Consider the following 19,023-nt stretch of genomic DNA (forward strand, 5'->3'; position numbering starts at 1 on the left):
TCCCTGTCAAATGCTAAAATGGCTTATTCTGCGTTAGGTTCTTGTAACAGACTCTGTGGTCTGCCTGTGAGGTGTTTTTTCAAAACAGGTGTAGATCGTGCAGGTTGAAACAAGCAGCTCATTTTAAATTGAAATTCGTATTCCTTCGATCCAGTCTTTTTGGGTTTCAGGAATGTGTTTAGTGCAAGTGGGTATCAGTATGATAAAGGTGGGGGAGGAGTAGAATCTTAACCAGGCCAGAGTAGAGAATTAACCAGACCAGATAGGGTACATCCTAGGATCTTGAGGAAATACCTGAGGCCCTGGTAATATTTTCAGGAGCTGAGTAAACATTGAAGACTGGAGGAGAGCAAATGTTATTCTGTTATTTACAAAAAAAGTGAGACTTGAGCTCAGTGTTTGAAAAAGAGCAATATTACAGGGTGCGAAGAGCAAACAATAGAGTGGTATTAGATTAAGTGGTTCATGTTTCTGTTCTATAAAGATCTAAGGTTCTATGATCCTCTATTTCCCCCCGCCCCCTTCCCTCCAGTGAAATAGATTTACCAATAGAAGCAGACAAGAACTAGATAGCCACATGCTTTACTGAGGCTAATGGATTTATTTTGGGTCAGCGCGTGTCTGCCAAACCTGTATCTAAACCAGACTGATATCGGTGAAGCTCTATGAACATGAAAGGCTCTAAACAAATGTTACTTTATGTGTTATGGTATGTTCTTAACTCTCTTTTGACAGATGACTCAAGTGACATGAATCAGAACCCATGTTATACTGGGACCCATAGATGTGACACAAATGCAGCATGTCGGCCTGAAGAAGGAAATCGTTTTGTTTGTGAATGTTCTGCTGGCTTCTATGGGGATGGGATAAGCTGCTATGGTAAGAAAATAATATATAATACACATGAAACACACACATTGGAGCCCTGTTATAGCATGGTGGTTAGGATCTACAAATCCCATTCTATATTGAGGCGCGATAGACATTCACTGCACATGTGCAGCTAGCCAATCCGATCCCTGCATGCCAGACAGTTCTCATGCTTTTTTTTAAAAAAAGAGGCCCACTTCCAGGTCCTCGGGTTTCTGTCAGCATCACTTCCTCAGTATTCTGCATGCACAAAGCAGGAAGGTTAAATAATGACCCAGAAGTCGGTTATTCAATGCGAGAGAACTCTGGCGTGCTAGAAGTGTTTGGACTGTGCGTGTATGCAATGAATGGCGTCCACACTGCAATTTGTGTTATAATGTAATTCATACTATGCATACCATATGTTATATGGGAGCACTTCTAAAATTTACATTGAGTATTCATTTGTAAAGCTTGGTACTTTCACTTGTAACAGTACAGTTGAACTTGGTATAATGCTATAATTGGGAATAATCAGTTCTACAAGTGGATACTCTTATTTGGGAATAAACTAGATGGATTGAGTTGAGTACGGACTTGCATTATAGTGAATAGCTATTCTAGTATGTTCTTCTTTCTTGCCTGTGTAGTAGTGGCACCAGAATTGTTTTTACTACTAAGCAACACAACATAGAGAGAATACACCTGTTTTTTTGTTACTCTGACTGATTTTATCCCACCCGTTCACAGCTCAGGAACTCGAGTCCAATTGCAACATCCCTACTGCTACCCACCACAGATCTGATAACAGACACCATAATAATAATTCTTGTATTTGATAGTCTTATCACATCATCGAAACATCTCAAACCAGGTTTCAACTAATCTGTAGAATGTAGTGACTGTGTGTTTGTAGACTTCCTCCCCTTTTCTAAAGTCACTGTCTTATATTGTATGTCACCCAAATGATGATTTACGTTTTAGCCTTGATAGCTGAGTGTCTTCAATCTATTTTACCTGTGGTAGTGATAGGATTGGGGTGTGGGAAAGAGAGAGATGTAGGATCTATCAACCAAGCTTCATCCTACTTTCACCTAAAGTTTTTCTGCTGGAAAACGATTGGATCTGGAAATCTTGGTGCTGTACTGCAGTTAATATGTGTGCAGCATCCCCATTTGCATCAGTGAAGTCCAAATAATGGGCATGTAACAAGCAAACTTACCCTGCAGCTTCCAAACCAGGTGTAAGGTTTTGATGGGCTCATTACTCATGATGAATGTCCTATGAGGTTGAGTCATTACAGTTGACTGGTTGATTATTACAGAGTCGTGTTGCCAGAGGCGAGGGAGTAGCCAGGCAGCTACGGTATGTGTGGTGGAAATGGACCCTAAAGGATAATTCTTTCTTGCACCGCAGGAGGGAATTTCTCTAAGAGTACTTTATAGTTAATGTTGTACTGGATTTTGAGATGCATTGCATACAAGCAAAAGGTTTTGATTCTTACATTTGAAACACTGAATCGTATGTGATTTATTTTTTAATTTTGCTGATGTTGAAATTGATGTGTTTGTTGGTTTCAAGCAGGAATGATGTCATAGATTGCTGGGAATCTGATAATTTCTGGAAAGAGAATACAAAAATGATCAAAATATTTTCTAATCTTGACACTTCCAATATATAATGTTAGGTTCTGTGAAACACTGTGAAACTGTGTAGCCCCTTGTGCTACTGAGCTAACAGATTGCGTTGTGCATAAACAAGAGTTCGGAATTAATGGTGTTTGAGATGAATTTGGTATGTTGAGCAGTCCCCCAGTGGCAATAAAATTTGATCCCAGTGTTCACAAGTTCTTGTTGCATAATTCCACAGGCAAGAAGTTTTCTTGTACAGACATTTCCAGACCACCGCTCAGTACTTCAGTTTTACATGCATTCCAGTGTTTTATACTGTGGAGCTGTGATTTACAGCTGTCGCATTGTGGTTCTGTAACCTTATTTCAGTTTTTTTTGAAATTTCTAAAGGCAATGTTTGGAGGCCAGTTCCCATTCTCTGCTCCCCTCTCACCCCATCCCGATACCAACCAAACCGTTCCCCTTGTTTGTTTGTGCAACAGGAATTGAAGCCAGCAAGAATGCGTGAGCCAAGTGATTTGTTTTATATCAGGGAGCAAGGACTGAAACATCCCAAATGGCTTTTATTTGGCCTCACAATTTGATGAGGTTGCTGCAGAGGACTGAATGGTACAATATTACTTGCACTTGTACCATTGGTTTGGTCCATATTGAGTTGCTCTTTTTAATTTATTTTGGCACTGATCAAAATGATCACTAAATGATTGAATTTCTATACGTTCTTTGTTTGGAGAATGTAGGAACTTAATAATAATGTCTCCAATGATGCCATCCCTGATTCATGCCGGGTTACAGTTCCATGGGTATAAGTCACTCTTAGGACAAACAATGGTCCATTTTACATGCATAAATGTAACTGTATTGGGTGTGGGTGTGGTGGGGGGAAACCACAGCCAAACCTTGTACTTTCTCCTTCCCCATCTCCCCACCTCTAGTCTCGCCTTCCCTAATCTCCTCTTCTCCCCCTCCCTGAAGTCTACTTACGTGCATTTTCCAGAGTAAGGGCTTCCTTTTTTCTCTGTCTATCCAAAGGTACTGAAGCAAATTTTTTTATATCAGACTGTGTTCTGTAAATCAGATAATCTGTGGTGTGAACCTGGGACCTCTAGGTCTGAGCATGATTCAGTTTCATACTGTGCACTGGTTTTGCCAGCCAACCCATTTGAGGAGTTTTGCTGATCCTTTCTTGCTGTGTTTTCCCACAGATGTTGACGAATGCAGAATCGATTCAACAATCTGTGGAAACCATGCAGAATGCAACAATCAGCCCGGCACCTTCAGATGTGAATGTTTTTCAGGTTATCAGTTTGCAGCAGATGGGCGAACTTGCGTGCGTAAGTTGTTTGTTGTTCCATTGTTCTCCCAAGATCACGTAAAAATGTCTGCAATTTCATGACTTCCATACTGAATAGCCCATAAAGACGAAAGGTTTCTCTATCAGAATTAACATATCCTCTTTGGTCACACAATGAAGAATTGCCTATTTTACAATGCTGGTAACTTGGGGAAACAAGTGTCAGTCTCCAGCCGAGAGTGGCAACAACTTACATTTATTTAGTGTCCCTCAAGCAATTGTTGTTAATTGGCATCAGTTGAGTTGCTTAGTTTGTGTGGACCTTGCTTGCTCGTAAGTGAAGTTCATGGGTTTCTCCTTGTTCATGTGGAGATAAAGGCCTGTCAGGCAGGGAGACCAGAGCAGCTAGCTAAGTGGGAATCTCCTTCTACCCTCCTCTTTTCTAACAAAGGGCAGGATCTATTGCCTCAGGAATAAATGGTTTCCTATAAGGATCATTTGGTATCTTTTATACCTGGATGACGACAAATTTTTCTTACAGTTGAATGTGAACAAGACTGAGGCCCTCCTGATTGGCTCGTGCCAGCGCCTCTGCACCTCAGGCTCTGGCAGATTCAACCTCCATGGTTGCACACTTCAACTCACCAAGCTAGTCAGGTGTCTAGGTGTCTTATTCGACCCTCAACTGTCTTCTTCCCCACATCCAAGCCATGACCCACTCTGCCTTCCCTCACCTCCGTAACATTGCCCGACTCCTCCACTACCTCACCCCTCAGGCCGCTGAAACTCTTGTTCATGCCTTCATCACCTCCAGGCTCAACTATGCAAATGCCCTGCTTGTCGGCCTTCCCAACTCCTCCCTCCACAGGCTGCAGATAATCCAGAACTCTGCAGCCTGTGTTCTCTCCCACACCAAATTCCGCGGCCCCATCTCCCCAATTCTCGCCCGACTCCATTGACTCTCTATCCTTCAGAGGATCCAGTTCAAGATCCTGGTCCTCACCTACAAAGCTCTCCATGGCCTCGCCCCACCTTACCTCTGTGACTTCCTAACTCTCTACCAACCCGCCTGCTCCCTCCGCTCAGCCGGCTCCAACCTGCTCCACATTCCCCGAACCACCTGCCCTACCATTGCCGGGAGAGCCTTCAGCCACTCTGCCCCCAACCTCTGGAATTCCATTCCCCAGTCACTCTGACTCTCCCTCAAGTCCCGCCTCAAAACCCTCCTCTTCGACCATGCCATTGGTCCCTCCCCTTCCTGACCTCAGCTCGGGTCTTAAATGCTGTATACTGTCCAGTGCCTTGGGACATCCTCCCGACATGAAAGGCGCTATACAAATGTAATCTTGTTGTTATATTGATTTTCATCCTTTAAGTGTGCAGGTTTTTCAGTTAGTCGATTATGAAACAATTTTTACCTGAATAATTTCTAAAACCTGAATTTGCCAAACAAGAAAAAAATGTCAGTGATGAGGTTAGAAACCTACCAGCTGCTGGGCCAGTTAACGGAATACGGAATAAAAGCCGACTTTATGGGCCCTCGCTCCAGATCTTATGACAAAAGGAGACCGTCCAAGTTATTCATATTTTCCCCATGGTCCACTTGTAATTTTGGGGGTGATATTCCTTTTGGGGCAGAATGTTCCTAAAAGAGGAATTTAGACTTAGAGGTCAAGAACCTGTGTACTTGGATAATTGAGAATATTCCCACGTAGAAGGAGAATTCCAGTTTCTACCCTAACTTTGGTCTCCTGAGGATGGGAGGGAGGCATGAGACTAGTGGTGGTCCTAAAAGTAGCTTCAGTCTAAAGGACAAGCTCAAAATAGTGATGACGTTGTTCAGTTAGTAGATCCTGGATAGTGGCTAACAACTTTGTCCAGGCTGTGTTCTTTCACCTAGGGGTTATCTGACTGAAAGCGGCTAATCTTGTGAGACATGACATCTAACAGGTAGAGTCATGCAGGGCACTTCAGTGTCATGTCGTGTAATGGGTTAGGATGCTGCCAACCGCCAAATATACACAGCTCACGGGGAAGGGAGTGTTGTCATTGTGTATGATATCTTCAGTGCACCTGCATTCCCACGATTGAGGTGAAATAGGGAACTGGCCTGCAGGTAAGACGAATGAATGGTGGGATCCAGCAGTGCCTAGTGTCAATGTTGCACTTTTGCATTGCTCCTGCCAACGGCACAAGTTAAAGACGCTGCTAAATGGCTAGTGCCTGTATATAGAGGAAAATCTATATTTGAAAAATGAAATGATAACAGCAAAGCTGGGTCCTTACAGATCTATTAGCTGTGGAGTGCATTCTTATCTTCAGACATTCACTCTTTTGTCATTGATTTTACTGCCAACTGTTTCTGTTCTTTGAAAGTGATTCTTTTCCTGCCACTTAAACTTCCATTCAGCATAACACTTAAAGTAATTTGAAATGCCCCCTTGCCTGTAGAACAAGACTGCACCACAATGAAGCCTTTTGTTCCCATTATTCCTGTCTAGGACTTGCTGCTATACACTGGGTCATTGGGGAACCTTCTTGGAAATGTGCATCAAGATGATGCCTTTGTGGAAATAAGTGGGTGACTGGCCTTTAGCACTTCAATATCTAAATGGTAACATTTTAGAATGTTCAAAGGGAGATTGGTTGTGCAGTGGGAAAGGGGGAGAAATGCAGTCAAATATCTTCACAAGAGGAGAGAAGAAAAGTTGGAGAATTTTTAAAAAAAATTCCACTAAAATGAGCACTTCTGAAATGTTTCCTTAAATAAAATTGATTCTGTGTTTTTAGTGATTCAACGGCCTGTGAACCCCTGTCAGACCGGTATCCACAGCTGTGACTCACCAGAACGGGCTCGCTGTATTTACACTGGTGACTCGGGCCACATATGCACCTGTTTGCCTGGTTTCACTGGAGATGGCAAGTCCTGTGAAGGTATGTAGCTCTAAGTTAATATCCATTTTAATGTAATCCTGATCATAAATGTACGAGTGCAACTCAAGTGTTATTGAATGTCTGGCAAGTTCCACAAGACTTGCAGTGTGGGATCTGAGCTCTGCTAGTGTCTTCACTGAGAGAGATTATGAAGATGAGGGTTGCTCTGCCCCAGAAAGCTTGAGAGCTGGAACCAATAGGAATGTTTAAAATGGAGATGGACAAACATTTGAGTAGTTGAGATATTGAAGGGTATGGCAAAAGAGTGGAACATTTGGATGAAAAGTTAAAATAAACTAGTGGAACATACTCGATGGACTGAATGGACTCCTCCTGCTCCGATTTTCCTGTGTAACTTTCAAAAAGAGTTAATTGATGGTATTTTGATTCCTATGGGTTTAACAAGATGGCTTCAGACATCTGTAATTACTATTGCAGCAGGTACTTTTGGAGAGATGTCTTTAGCCATATGTTGCAAAACATTCAGGTGGGAGGAGGGTGTTGATATTGAAAAAACAGATGCATGAGTGCACTAAGCAGCATTCCAACAGCAAGGCCGAAGACTCACATTGTAGATCAGTCAAATTGAATTTGAAGTGAACGAAAAGCTTAAAGATCTGCTGCAGTAACTGTTTGAGTGAGTACCCATGCATGCATGTGTACTGCTAGTTTTGCATTTATGCTTTTCTGAAGGTGCTGTTATGTTCTCAATAATGTGTAGAACACTCTTATTTTCACCAGTTACAAAATTCAAACAGTCTAAAAAAAATCCTTTTACAGTTTTTTCTGCTTTATCTACCTCCTGATCCCCTTTCATTGGTCCTAGTCAATTGGTCCTTATTTATGAATTAGTATCCAACAGGTGCTAGTTATTTTTCTTTTGTACCTCTTTTCTTCCCCAACACAAAAAAACCCCAAAGTCATTGGGAATTGAGCTACCACAGGGTCTATCACACCTATTTGTTTTCCATTGGTGTGTTTGCGTTGCTGCTGACGTCAGCCTTGACTTCAGGTAAATGAGGTGGTAAACGCCTCCTGAGGTGCTGAGACACAGCTGGAAATAGCCAAATGAAAGCTATGGTAATATAAAATCTGCAGTCCTTGAGATGGTTGCTATATTCCTGGACTAGTGATAGACTTGCCCACTATGGGCAGTAGTGCAGTTTTCTGGTGGCTGTACTGTATAAACCTTTCTTCATCCTTGGGGCGGTGAGTGGGAGGAAATAGTCACACACAACTCAAACAACTGAACATGCAAGCAAGCTGCTGTGTGAGAATTCACATTCAATGTAAATGCCACAAAGGTGTCCGGATGTTTCATAACTAGTGAAATAGTTCTATTGTAATTTCTCATTTATTTTGCAACTCAGTACAGTCAATTGTCTAAGTCCTAAACTTTTTAATCATGTACTGTCGAAGAAGCAATAAAAATGTTTGCTCTCTAATCATGTTGACTTTGCCTCCTTGTAGTGTAAATTCCACATGTCTTACATATTTCACTGAAATATATTTATACTGCCTTCAGGAAGGTTCCAATATGTTTAGGTTGTATTGTCTCATGCACAAGAGGCACAGTCAGAATACTACTGTCTCAAGCAGTGAACTATGTTCTCTGATACACAGCCATCTTGTAAACTCTGGGTAATATTCAATTCATTGTAGCTGTATTTTTGTCGGTAGAGAACATGTACTTCTCCTGTACGCTACGCTTGCCTTTATCCAATTTGAATCAGTAAAAATTGGTATTTGGGTTTTCCAAATCAAATAAAGTGAATTCCCATCATTAAACTTTTTTTTAAAATTTTTTTTTTACCGTTTTGTCCTACTTAGCCTCACCTTCCGGGTCAGAAGGTTGTCATAGATGTCACTTCCCGATGGGCACCTTGCAGGGACATTGGCTTCCTGCTTGTTAGCAGTTGGCTAATTTTGGAGCCAAATGTTGCTACAAATCCAGGGGGAGAAGTAAAATAATAATCTATTATCTGTCAAATTATAAAAAAAACTGGAATCCTTAAACTGTGCTGGGTCAGTAACTTCTGATTATTATAGAGAAGGAGTGTGTAACAGTTTCGCTAAATTTTTGTATCGAGTGAGATTTCAACCCCTTTTATGGTAGTGCACAAATTAGCCATTTGACTTGATTTGTAAGAACTGTTCAGTCTATAAACACAGTGACGTGACTCATTGTCTGTGGTTCTGTTTGTTGGGAGGGTCTGGGTTGGGGGTGGGGGCGCGGAAGTGAGGCTCAAATTGTAGGTCAGGCTGAGGCCATAGTGTTGCAAAACTATAATTTCCCAGTATGTGAATGTTTTAAAAAAGGCCCCAGGCCCCTGGGGGGGTGGAGAGGTGAGCTGGAAAGATGCTTTACTATACACAGAAAGATAACAGCAATCCAAGCACTATATAATCCCGCCTGGGGCATCCTGCAATTAGTAGTGAAATATTTCCACTGACAGCAACTGTGAAAGGCTTGTGGATGAAAATTAACCCAAGTAGAACCAAGAGAGATACTTTACAATTAGCAAAATGTTCCCTTCTTCCTTCATCAAATATTTCAAGCAGCTATGAATTTTCTGGCACAATTGTGGATACTCCAGACAGCTTTGCAGTATTGAATAGTTGATGTTGCTGGGTGATAAGGTGACAAAGTGATTACAAGGTGAAACTGTTAGAAGGTAGAGCATGGAGCATGATGTGAGTTACAATATGGATCTTCTATGAACCCGTGATCAGTGGAATTGTGGTACACTTCCAGCTTCCCGCACGCTCTGGCCGGCTTCCTGCACGGCATGCAGGACACAGGAAGCAGCTCTTGTGATTGTTTGTAATACTAGAAACGCTCAAGAGCAGTGTTGGCTGACCTGCTGGCTTCTTGAATTATGCAGGAAGATGGGTAGGCTGTGCTGAAAGTGACCTCAGTGGTGACGTGTCTATAATTTATTTTTTGAACCCAAAGAGTCTTATTATAATGGAATCGCCCTGTACATAAAATGAATTGTGTAGGTTTTGAGAGAGAAATGCTCTTTTAACCAGGAGGCAATTTCATTTGGTAGGCTCTGGAGGCTTTGGGAAAATGTGCTCAAAGGAATCCTTGCACAGTAACCAATTAAAATAAATGCCTAAAAAAGAATACCTGCTGAGTGTTCCCAGCGACTTCTGTTTTTGTTTTTAAAATAAATGCCTATTGTCTTTCTCTAGATATTGATGAGTGCCAGCCAAACCGATGCCACCCATATGCTCAATGCTACAACACTCCTGGATCCTTCAGTTGTCAGTGTGGGCCTGGTTATCAGGGCGATGGGTTCCAGTGCACAGGTAAGGATGTATTTTGGGTGCACAAAGCACGAATTACATTATACAAACTGACGTCTAAAGAATTGCAGTTTGTCAACATCTTGTTTAGGTTTCCTTCTCCATTTCTAGTATATATGAGAGCTTTGTTGTGAGCCACACTTCCCTTTGTTCTCTTTCCTGCTCCTGCTGTTGTCTTTATAGGACTGAGGAGTTGTCTCTTGCACAAAGCTCACCAATGTTGACAGACATGACCTGTAGCCAGTTACTAACATTCTGGCTGGTCCATTGACTGTTTGAGCAGGTTGAAGTGAGTGCTTGTTTATCATTGACCGATAAAGGGTGATGTGCCAGGACATTGAACTCTGAGCCTTAATTAAGGAATATGGAAGTACATTATGGATGGTGAAAGTAACTTCAGTGCTTGATGAATGTGTAATTGTATCAGGCAAGAATTGATGTTGAGGTATAGACTGAGGTTGAAGATGAAAACAGCCACAGTTGAGTGTCATGTCTAGACTCCAGGCAGTGTTGTACTTCAAATTAGATCATTTGGAAACAACAAGTAGTGGTTGTGGAATGCACTCCTCCGGAATCTATAAATGAAGTCAGTTGTGGGATATAAAAAAGAGGTGGACAGATAGTTAGTGGGTAAAAATGTTAGGGGATATAATGAGGAGGTTTTGTTTGTGCCATGGAATGGTATGTGTCAGAGCAGGCTTGATGGGCCAGTTGACCTTCTGTTCTTAATATCTGATGGTGCTATACCTCTTGGCCATTTGACTGGACCTCTACTCCAGCTGGAGGTGATGGGATTCACAGTAATTGGCTGTGATGTTCTGCTGGTCATTGAACAGATCTCCACTGGAGTTGCGATTAATTAATCTTGTTGTGTACCTCTACTTCTTCAACGCCAATGTATTGTTTTCCAGAATCGCTAAGTATGACTTGTAAGCTTTCCAAAAAGAGTAGGGATTTTTAATCTCCCTTTAATGCTTTTTCTCATCCTCTTCCCCTCCCCCTACATTCCAATCAAAAACAGGTTTGCTGAGAACATAAGGAGATAGGAACAGGAGTAGACCATTCAGCCTGTTCAACTATGTTATAGCCTGGGCCAATAGAAAAATGTGGAAATATTTGCCAAAAATTGTGGGGCATTTGACAAATTTTGCAGAAATTTGATAAATTTTGCGGAAAACTGCGGAGGATGAGTTGATGCTGTTGAGAGATGCATTTTGTGAAACAACCCGGATTAAAGCTATAGGCATATTTCATGAACATGTAGTTATGTTTAAAATACTATTTTGTATAGTGTATAGTGCAGCACTTACCAAGAATTGGTTGCAGGAGCTCAGTTTAGGCTGTGGGTGCCGGACGGAGATGATTTCCCACTCGCGAGGCTTCCGCGATTTTAACCCTCCCTGCCCCGTGCTTGTGCGACCGGAGCCGCTCCACCCACAGTCGAAGCGTCGAGCAAACAGAGCGCAGAGGCCCGTGGCTTAACACAATGTGTGTACAGGTGTGTAGTGCGCTCTGAAATGCTCCCCTGCATGGAGGCCATTGTGGAGGGCAATCCATTGTTGTAGTGGAGGGGATTTTGTAGCGTGTTTGTAGCTGATTCCGTAGAAAAAGTACGGCCACACTTTTCTATTGGCGCAACTTATGGCTAATCTACAATTTAATACCATTGCCCTGCCTTTTCTCCATATTCCTTGATATATCTACCCACCCTCATCAGTTTACCTCTTAAATATTTCGATTGATCAGGCATCTACAACCTTTTGAGGTAGTGAATTCCACATTTCCACAATTAATGCATTTGGAAGAATAGCCCCATAGTTACTAATGATTCATTTGACCTCTCCCATCCAGTTCCACTTCTTGGTCACGTGTGACAGGTTTCAGTTTTTTCAAGCTGTCTTCCTTAACAGACTAAACAATCGGTAAACTCAAACAGTCAAGTCTTGTTCCCACAGAAAGAATGCACTTGCAGTAATAGCAAAATGAACCTCTTGCCACAGTATATTAATGGATGTCCATCTGCCCTCAGTTCTCACTGCAGGGGTGTAAAGGTTCATGTATTTGACCTAGAAATGATTGTGGTACTCGATTTATCTGGTTACTGATGGGGAGGAAGTTAAGGCACTAGCTGACAGTAATTTGGTGAACCAGTATACTGCACAGAGTGGTAGGACATGGGATTGTACCTGCACCCATAATAGAATCATAGAACTTTATAGCACAGAACAGGCCATTCAACCCAATTCTGGTGACTCTTTGAAAAAGAAATCCATTCAGCCTCATTTGTCTGCCTTTTCTCAATATCACTGCAAATTACTAATTTTTGGATCTCTATCTGTTTTCTTCTTATAAGCCAATATAAATTCTGCCTTGACCACACAACCCGGCATGAGATTCCACATCCTGATAATCCTGTTTGTTCAATTTAAGACCTATCTTTTCAACCGTGCTTTTGGTCACCTTTCCCAAAATTTCCACGGTTTCATTCAAAACCTATTCCAGAAACTTTGAATACAGTAATATCAACATTAGTGAATGGCGAAGTTATTTTTAAACCTTTGGTCATCTCTCTTGCATGATTCTATGTATTTTGTTGCCTCATCAAGCAGGCAGTAGTCCCTCTTGCATGCTTTTCTGATGACAGTACAGAGGCTACATTGACAAAGCCAGGAAACCGGATATCTCCTGATGGAGAAGCTCAGTAGGTCAGTGTGACCACCAGTTTATATATCAATATCACCTAATTTTGCTGCAATCAACCTCTGCAAGATTGTCTGGGCATCACAGCTTACCATATTATTATTATCATATGCTGGTTTTAAGAAAACAGTTCTTACAATCCCTGCACTTGCTTGTTTGTACTGTTGCAAAAAAAAATAGGTTCAGAGGGGGCAACGCAATGTGAGCGTCACAGGGACAGTGTCCTGGAAATCCCGGAACCAAGAGGACCCAGACCTACCCGCTACATCCCTCAGTGTGATGGGAATGGGAACTATATACCTACCCAATGCCATCAAAGTACAACCATCTGCTGGTGTGTGGACAAGAATGGTGAAGAGATTCCAGGAACCAGGACTCACCCTGGAATCCGGCCCCCATGTAAGTACCAGAAATCCTATCGACTATTAGTTACCAAGTTTGTAAATTTAATGAAATAAATATGAGCAATTCATACGGCTTTAGAACTGGAGATGCATATACATTCATTTACCGGGGTTATTTTGTGTATGCATTTGATGCCATAGTAGTTGGAAGCATTTTTGAACAAAGGATTATAATTTTGATACAGTATTTATAACACAAAATACGTTTCCAGATATCCTTGTAAGAAGTTTAATAGTTAACAACATTTTTGGTTGTTGGTTCTGAAGGGAGATCTGTCCCCTTCCTCCTCTCCCCATATGTTTCCTGTTAGTCTCCTCCAAGCCAACTTTCCTTTCTTCCAAATAACACTATCTGCGAAATCTGTCACTTGGAACTTAGTGATTGAGCCTATAATTCCTGCCAGGAGCTTTACTACATAATCAGTATTTGGTCCACAGCTGGCAAGACAGCCGTCCTCTTAAAGCTGTGTATATAATGTCCTCTTGGCAACCGTTTATCAGCCAAACGTGATGCATAAACAGCCCTCAGACAATAGGTATGACACTCGCATCCTGGACTGGACAAGGTGGTTTCAAGAGCAATGAGGTTCATACCCACCATGGTGCAAATTGCACCTGGCTCACTTTTCCAAGGCTACATTCAAAGCCTATTCCAGAAACTGAACGCAGTAATATTAACATTAGTGAATGGCGAGGTTATTTTTCAAACCTTGGGAACAGCCAGAAAGATTGCAGTGATCTTTTTCTAGTCCTGTATGTTGCCCAATTTTAGCATTCTGGGATTTTTTTTCCAGCCTGCAAGAAATGAGGAGTGGGAAGTATACAGACTCACTTCAGGCTTCACATTTCTAACATTGCTGGGAGCTTACCACAGCTAAAAGGCACATGGAAGAGTGCCTGAAAACAAAGTGCTGCCCAACAGTCTGATCTTTTCTCTTTAGATCCCGCTATGTTTACAAAAGCCAGTAGTATTTCTGAAATGTGAGGAATAACATTTTGAAAAAGGGACGAGGGCTATTCACAGCACTGTTGCCATCACGATCTGATTTTTAAAAATACTTATAAGGCAATGAATGTCACAGCATTCTCTGTGCTGTTTTGGCAGCATATTGAAAGCTATTTTAAGTAAATGTAGCTAAATTGGCATTTCCAAACTTTCAACTTGCATAAAGAAAATTGCTTACCGCTTGCCAGTTTGATAATATTGTAAATTGACTTGACAAAAACAACTTATTAACACATTTTTGTAGGTAGTGGTTTCCTTAAAAACCAAAACCATTTATCAATGCTTAATTGCAACAGTATTTATGTCATGAAAAGTTTTTTGATTTAATAACCGAGTTCCATTTGTAGCTGGATGCCACAAGCCAATACTTTGCAGCCTGTGTTCTGTTCCTGCTGTGCAAGTTCTATTTCTTCCTGACACATGGGGAAAGGCTTGGCAGCTGTGGAATGTATGAACTTTATCAGACCTCCAGGGAAAAAGCGCCAAAAATGTTAATGAAACAAAACTATATTTTAAGAAAAAGTTGTTTGTGACCATGTTCAGTGTATGACGATGTCCAACCTTGAACCCCTTAAGTGCCTTGTAACCTTGTCAACCCCTACCCGGTGGTCTGTTGTGTGTAATCTGATGTCTGTGGTGCGTACATGTCCTAAAACATGGAAAAACGTTCAAATGTAATTAACTGTACAAGAATCTCTGATTGGATAACAGTCATCTTGCAGTTGCCGCCTAGTTGTATCCCGTGTTCTAGCTGTGTACAAGAGAATAGATAAATACCATTTTTGGTCTGGCTTAGTTCAATTTTATGTTTTTGATAGTTTTTCTTTGTTGCTCGCAGTAATTGTCAATTTATTCCATGTCTTTAGTGTTCGATGAAATTACATATGGATTACAGATCACGATGACATTCCTGCTGGAAAACCTCTGCATTCCACATGTTAACTTTGTTACGTTTTTCCTTAATCCAAACTTTCTCTGTATTTCTAAGGAAAATACACTGAAGTAGTTAACTTGTACTTTGTTTAAACTCGACATGATATGGTCTTTTCAAATGGACCATCTGGTTTCTTTGGCTGTTCTGACAGGTCTTGCCACAGTAGTTCCTCCTGTCGTAATTGGGCCCACGACCAGACCAGATGTCATTCCACTCCCACCAGGCACACATCTACTTTTTGCACAAAGTGGAAAGATTGAACACGTTCCCGTGGAAGCTGGTGGACTGAAGAAAGGGGAAGCAATGACTTTACTGCATGTTCCTGTAAGTAATCTTAAGCACAAACAATTACAAAAGTTGACATTTCATACTGTGCACGGTGATACAGCGAGACAGCTCTTTTACTAATTCCAGTAAACACCTATGACATACCATTGCTCCTATTCCCCTCCTGATTCACTGAAAGATGTGACATTAAGCATGTGTGTGCAAGGGGGTTAACCCATCTGACATAAAGGTGTCACCTTTTGACGAGGGCAAAACTTTTTGATCCTCGGATCTTCTCTCCCTCTAGCCTTCCACCGCAGTGATCTAAACACAGCAGTCAAGCTGCTCTACCTTCAATTCCCTTGCCCCTTGAAAATCAGATCCATCTTCAAGCCTACCCGCTCACCCTGGTACAACGATCATCTCTGCTCCCTCAAATCAGAAACCCAGTTGCTCAAGCGCAGATGGCACAAAACTGGCCTCACAGTTCACCGCCACCTGTGGCTCGAGCATCTTCACACCTACCCCCACTCTCTCTCTCTCTCTCTCTCTCTCTCTCATGCCAAAACTGCCTTCTACTCGCAGGTCATTCTCGAGGCCAAAATCAACCCAAAATCCTGATCTCCACAACCCACCACTTCTTCCCACGCCCTCTCAAGCACCTTCGATCCTCACTTCAGATGCCAAGTGCGAAGAGGTCCTGGACTTCTTTTTCTCTAAGATAGATAACATCCATCTGGCTGCTTCCTTCATCACTCTTTCCTCCTACCACACTACACTTCTTTGCCCCTTCTCTCCCTCCTCCTATTCCCCCACTATCACCCATATGAAGCCCACCATCTGCTGCCTTGACTCCCTCCCCCAGCTTCTGGTCACTCAACTCCTTCTCCTCTGCCCACTGCTGGCCGACACAATCAACCAATCCCTCTCCTCAGGCTCTGTCCCAAAACTCTGTACCCCCATCACACCAGTCCTTGCAAGTCTCCGTTCCCAATTACCAAATGGATCGATTTCAAGATCCTCTCACTCGTTTTCAAATGCCTTCATGCCCTTGCACCTCTCTACCTATCTAATCTGCTTCCCCCCACCCCTCCCCACTCCCCCACCCGCTGCCTCCATTCGGCTGGCTCCAGCCTCCTATTTGTTCCCCCGTCCCCTTCGCTCCACCATCGGTGACCGTGCCTTCAGCCACTACGCCCCAAAACTATGGAACTCTCTCCCTCAATCCCTCCACCTTGCTCCCTCCCTCCCCCCCCCCACCCCTTTCAAATCCCACCTAAAGACCTTCCTTTTTGATCGTGCTTATGGTCACCTCCCTCCCTCCCTGGTTTGTAGTCAAATTCCGCCACTGTCGAGCACTCCGGGACGCTACCCTGCGTGAAGGGTGCTAAATAAATGCAAGTTGTTGTTGATAGTAGAAGCAGCCGACAACTTAAATCCACCCAGTGATACATTTGACGATTAAACTTAAGTCATTGTTTTAATTCTGTTTGCAGCAAACAGTAGTTTTTTAAACACATGTGATCCTTCAAGATTTACCCATTTGGAAGATGTATCTACAATACGCCAAACAGTTTAGAGCTTCTGATTTTCGTTTTTAACCAATTTTTAAAACACTCTATACAGAAAAAATTATATTGGTGTTTATCCCATAAACACCGAAAATCGTTATTCAACTTCAAGGTGAAGTTTCTCTTTCTCTCTCTCGCTCTCTCTCTCTTGCTCTCGGCAGCATCCTGGTGTGCCAACCTCTCTCCACCTCTCCCTCACCTCTGTGTGTACAGGTACATCTGGTGAAGTGTGTGTATGAGAGGAGGGAAACACTGCGCATGCATGACAGCGCCTCACTCTCTCCCCTTCTACTTACAGTAACGAACCCCCCTCAAGAAAACAATTTAGAAACGTTCTAAAATTGCTAAAAATAAATAAATAAATAAACCCCGAAAAATCAAATTAATGAACCCCAAAGTCAGGATCCCTCGGTAGAATCCTATGAAGTGCTTTGAGACATCTCGTTGATGTGATCGGGTGCAAGTTATTATTCCAAATGGAAGAACTATTATACTACAACGCTGCTGCAAGGGCTATATTTCCTATAGTGCTGTAATAACTTTGACTAAATACTTTCACTCCAGATTAAATACTTCACTCCAGACTGTATCCAACTTAAATTTTTAGTGTTCGGCAAAGAGTGAACTTAGGCTTGTGTCTGTAATGGCTGCAGAAATATTTCATGCAATTTGGTCCTCTGAAACCTTATTTATTTTTCCAAAATGTATTTGTGGCCCAATATCTTTGAACTGCAAACTTGTTTCATAAACCAACTCATTGAGAAATAATGGCATGACAGCTTGAGATTGTATAATGCAGTGAAATGGAAAGAATATTTTTCAAATGTAATGGATTTGAAGCAAACAAAGTCTTGTGGTTTGCGTATCTGCTGGAGGAATAACCACAACCTGTTTATTTAAGTCTGTGCGTGAAAAGTTGGATTTCTTAATCGTGACCGTCAATTAATTGTCTAGACAACTAACAAAAGAAACTAGTCCAAATGTTTCTTCTTTCACCCACAATGTTTTGTAAAAGAATTACTGTAATAGTTTATTTGAGGGGTGAGTTATCCTCTTCACCCAGATGCAGCAACACATGACATTTCCTTAATGTAAATCTTTACATTCTGATGCTTCCTTTTAACCTGGGCCAACAGAAAAGTGCGGCCACGCATTTTCCCCTACAACCTCCGCCCGCTACACACCCGCCATAAATGTAATTTCTGGCCCACTGGCCGCTTGCGCTGTTTACCTATCGTTACCTGATGTGTAAGCAGCAAATGGGCTACACTCTGAGGTCCTTCTGTTGTGATGGTGTGTGTGTGTGTCTTTATGTGAGTGTGTCTGTCTTCTTTGTGTGTGTATGTCTCTTTGTGTCTGAGTGTGTGTGTGTCCCTCTGAGAATGTGTCTCTGTATTTGTGTGCGTCTGTCTCTCTCTCTGTATTTGTGTGTGCGCTTCTCTCTATTTGTGTGTGCACGTCTCTCTATTTGTGTGTGCACGTCTCTCTATTTGTGTGTGCACGTCTCTCTATTTGTGTGTGCACGTCTCTCTATTTGTGTGTGCGCGTCTCTCTCTGTACCTGTGGGCGTGCGTCTCTCTCTGTACCTGTGGGCGGGCGTCTCTCTCTGTACCTGTGGGCGGGCGTCTCTCTCTGTATCTGTGGGCGGGCGTCTCTCTCTGTATCTGTGGGCGGGCGTCTCTCTCTGTATCTGTGGGCGGGCGTCTCTCTCTGTATCTGTGGGCGGGCGTCTCTCTCTGTATCTGTGGGCGGGCGTCTCTCTCTGTATCTGTGGGCGGGCGTCTCTCTCTGTATCTGTGGGCGGGCGTCGCCCGCTCTCTGCGGGCGCTGCCCGCTCTCTGCGCGGGTGGGCCTCTCGCGCCCTCTCTATGTGTGTGACTTGTAGTTTCCACACTCATTGTTGACAAAAAATGCAGTAAGTGGTGACTGAGTACCATCACTGTAAACGTTTTATTGCTTGACGATCACAGCAAAATCTTGCACCTTACACTGTCAAATGGGTGTAAGGCAAATCTGAAAGTGACTAAAAGGTAGTTCTCTACTTGACACTACATTAGCTGAATTTACTTGTGTAGAATATGTGGCCTTAAACCAGATCTCACTAGCAGCAGTGGTAGGTTT

At 42.4% G+C, this 19,023-nt stretch overlaps 1 protein-coding gene across 1 annotated transcript in view; it reads left to right on the forward strand.

Annotated features, from left to right (window-relative positions):
• Window positions 1-19,023, forward strand: part of nid1a (nidogen 1a) — a 48,884-nt gene that overhangs the window by 21,034 nt on the left and 8,827 nt on the right. Inside the window, exons 9-14 of the mRNA XM_007893846.2 lie at window positions 736-879; window positions 3,686-3,814; window positions 6,565-6,708; window positions 9,907-10,023; window positions 12,901-13,119; window positions 15,216-15,388. Of these exons, the coding sequence (XP_007892037.1) occupies window positions 736-879; window positions 3,686-3,814; window positions 6,565-6,708; window positions 9,907-10,023; window positions 12,901-13,119; window positions 15,216-15,388 (926 nt within the window). The remainder of the gene's footprint in view (window positions 1-735; window positions 880-3,685; window positions 3,815-6,564; window positions 6,709-9,906; window positions 10,024-12,900; window positions 13,120-15,215; window positions 15,389-19,023) is intronic.

Source organism: Callorhinchus milii, unplaced genomic scaffold (genome assembly GCF_018977255.1).
Source record: "Callorhinchus milii isolate IMCB2004 unplaced genomic scaffold, IMCB_Cmil_1.0 Scaffold3, whole genome shotgun sequence".
Taxonomy (NCBI): domain Eukaryota; kingdom Metazoa; phylum Chordata; class Chondrichthyes; order Chimaeriformes; family Callorhinchidae; genus Callorhinchus; species Callorhinchus milii.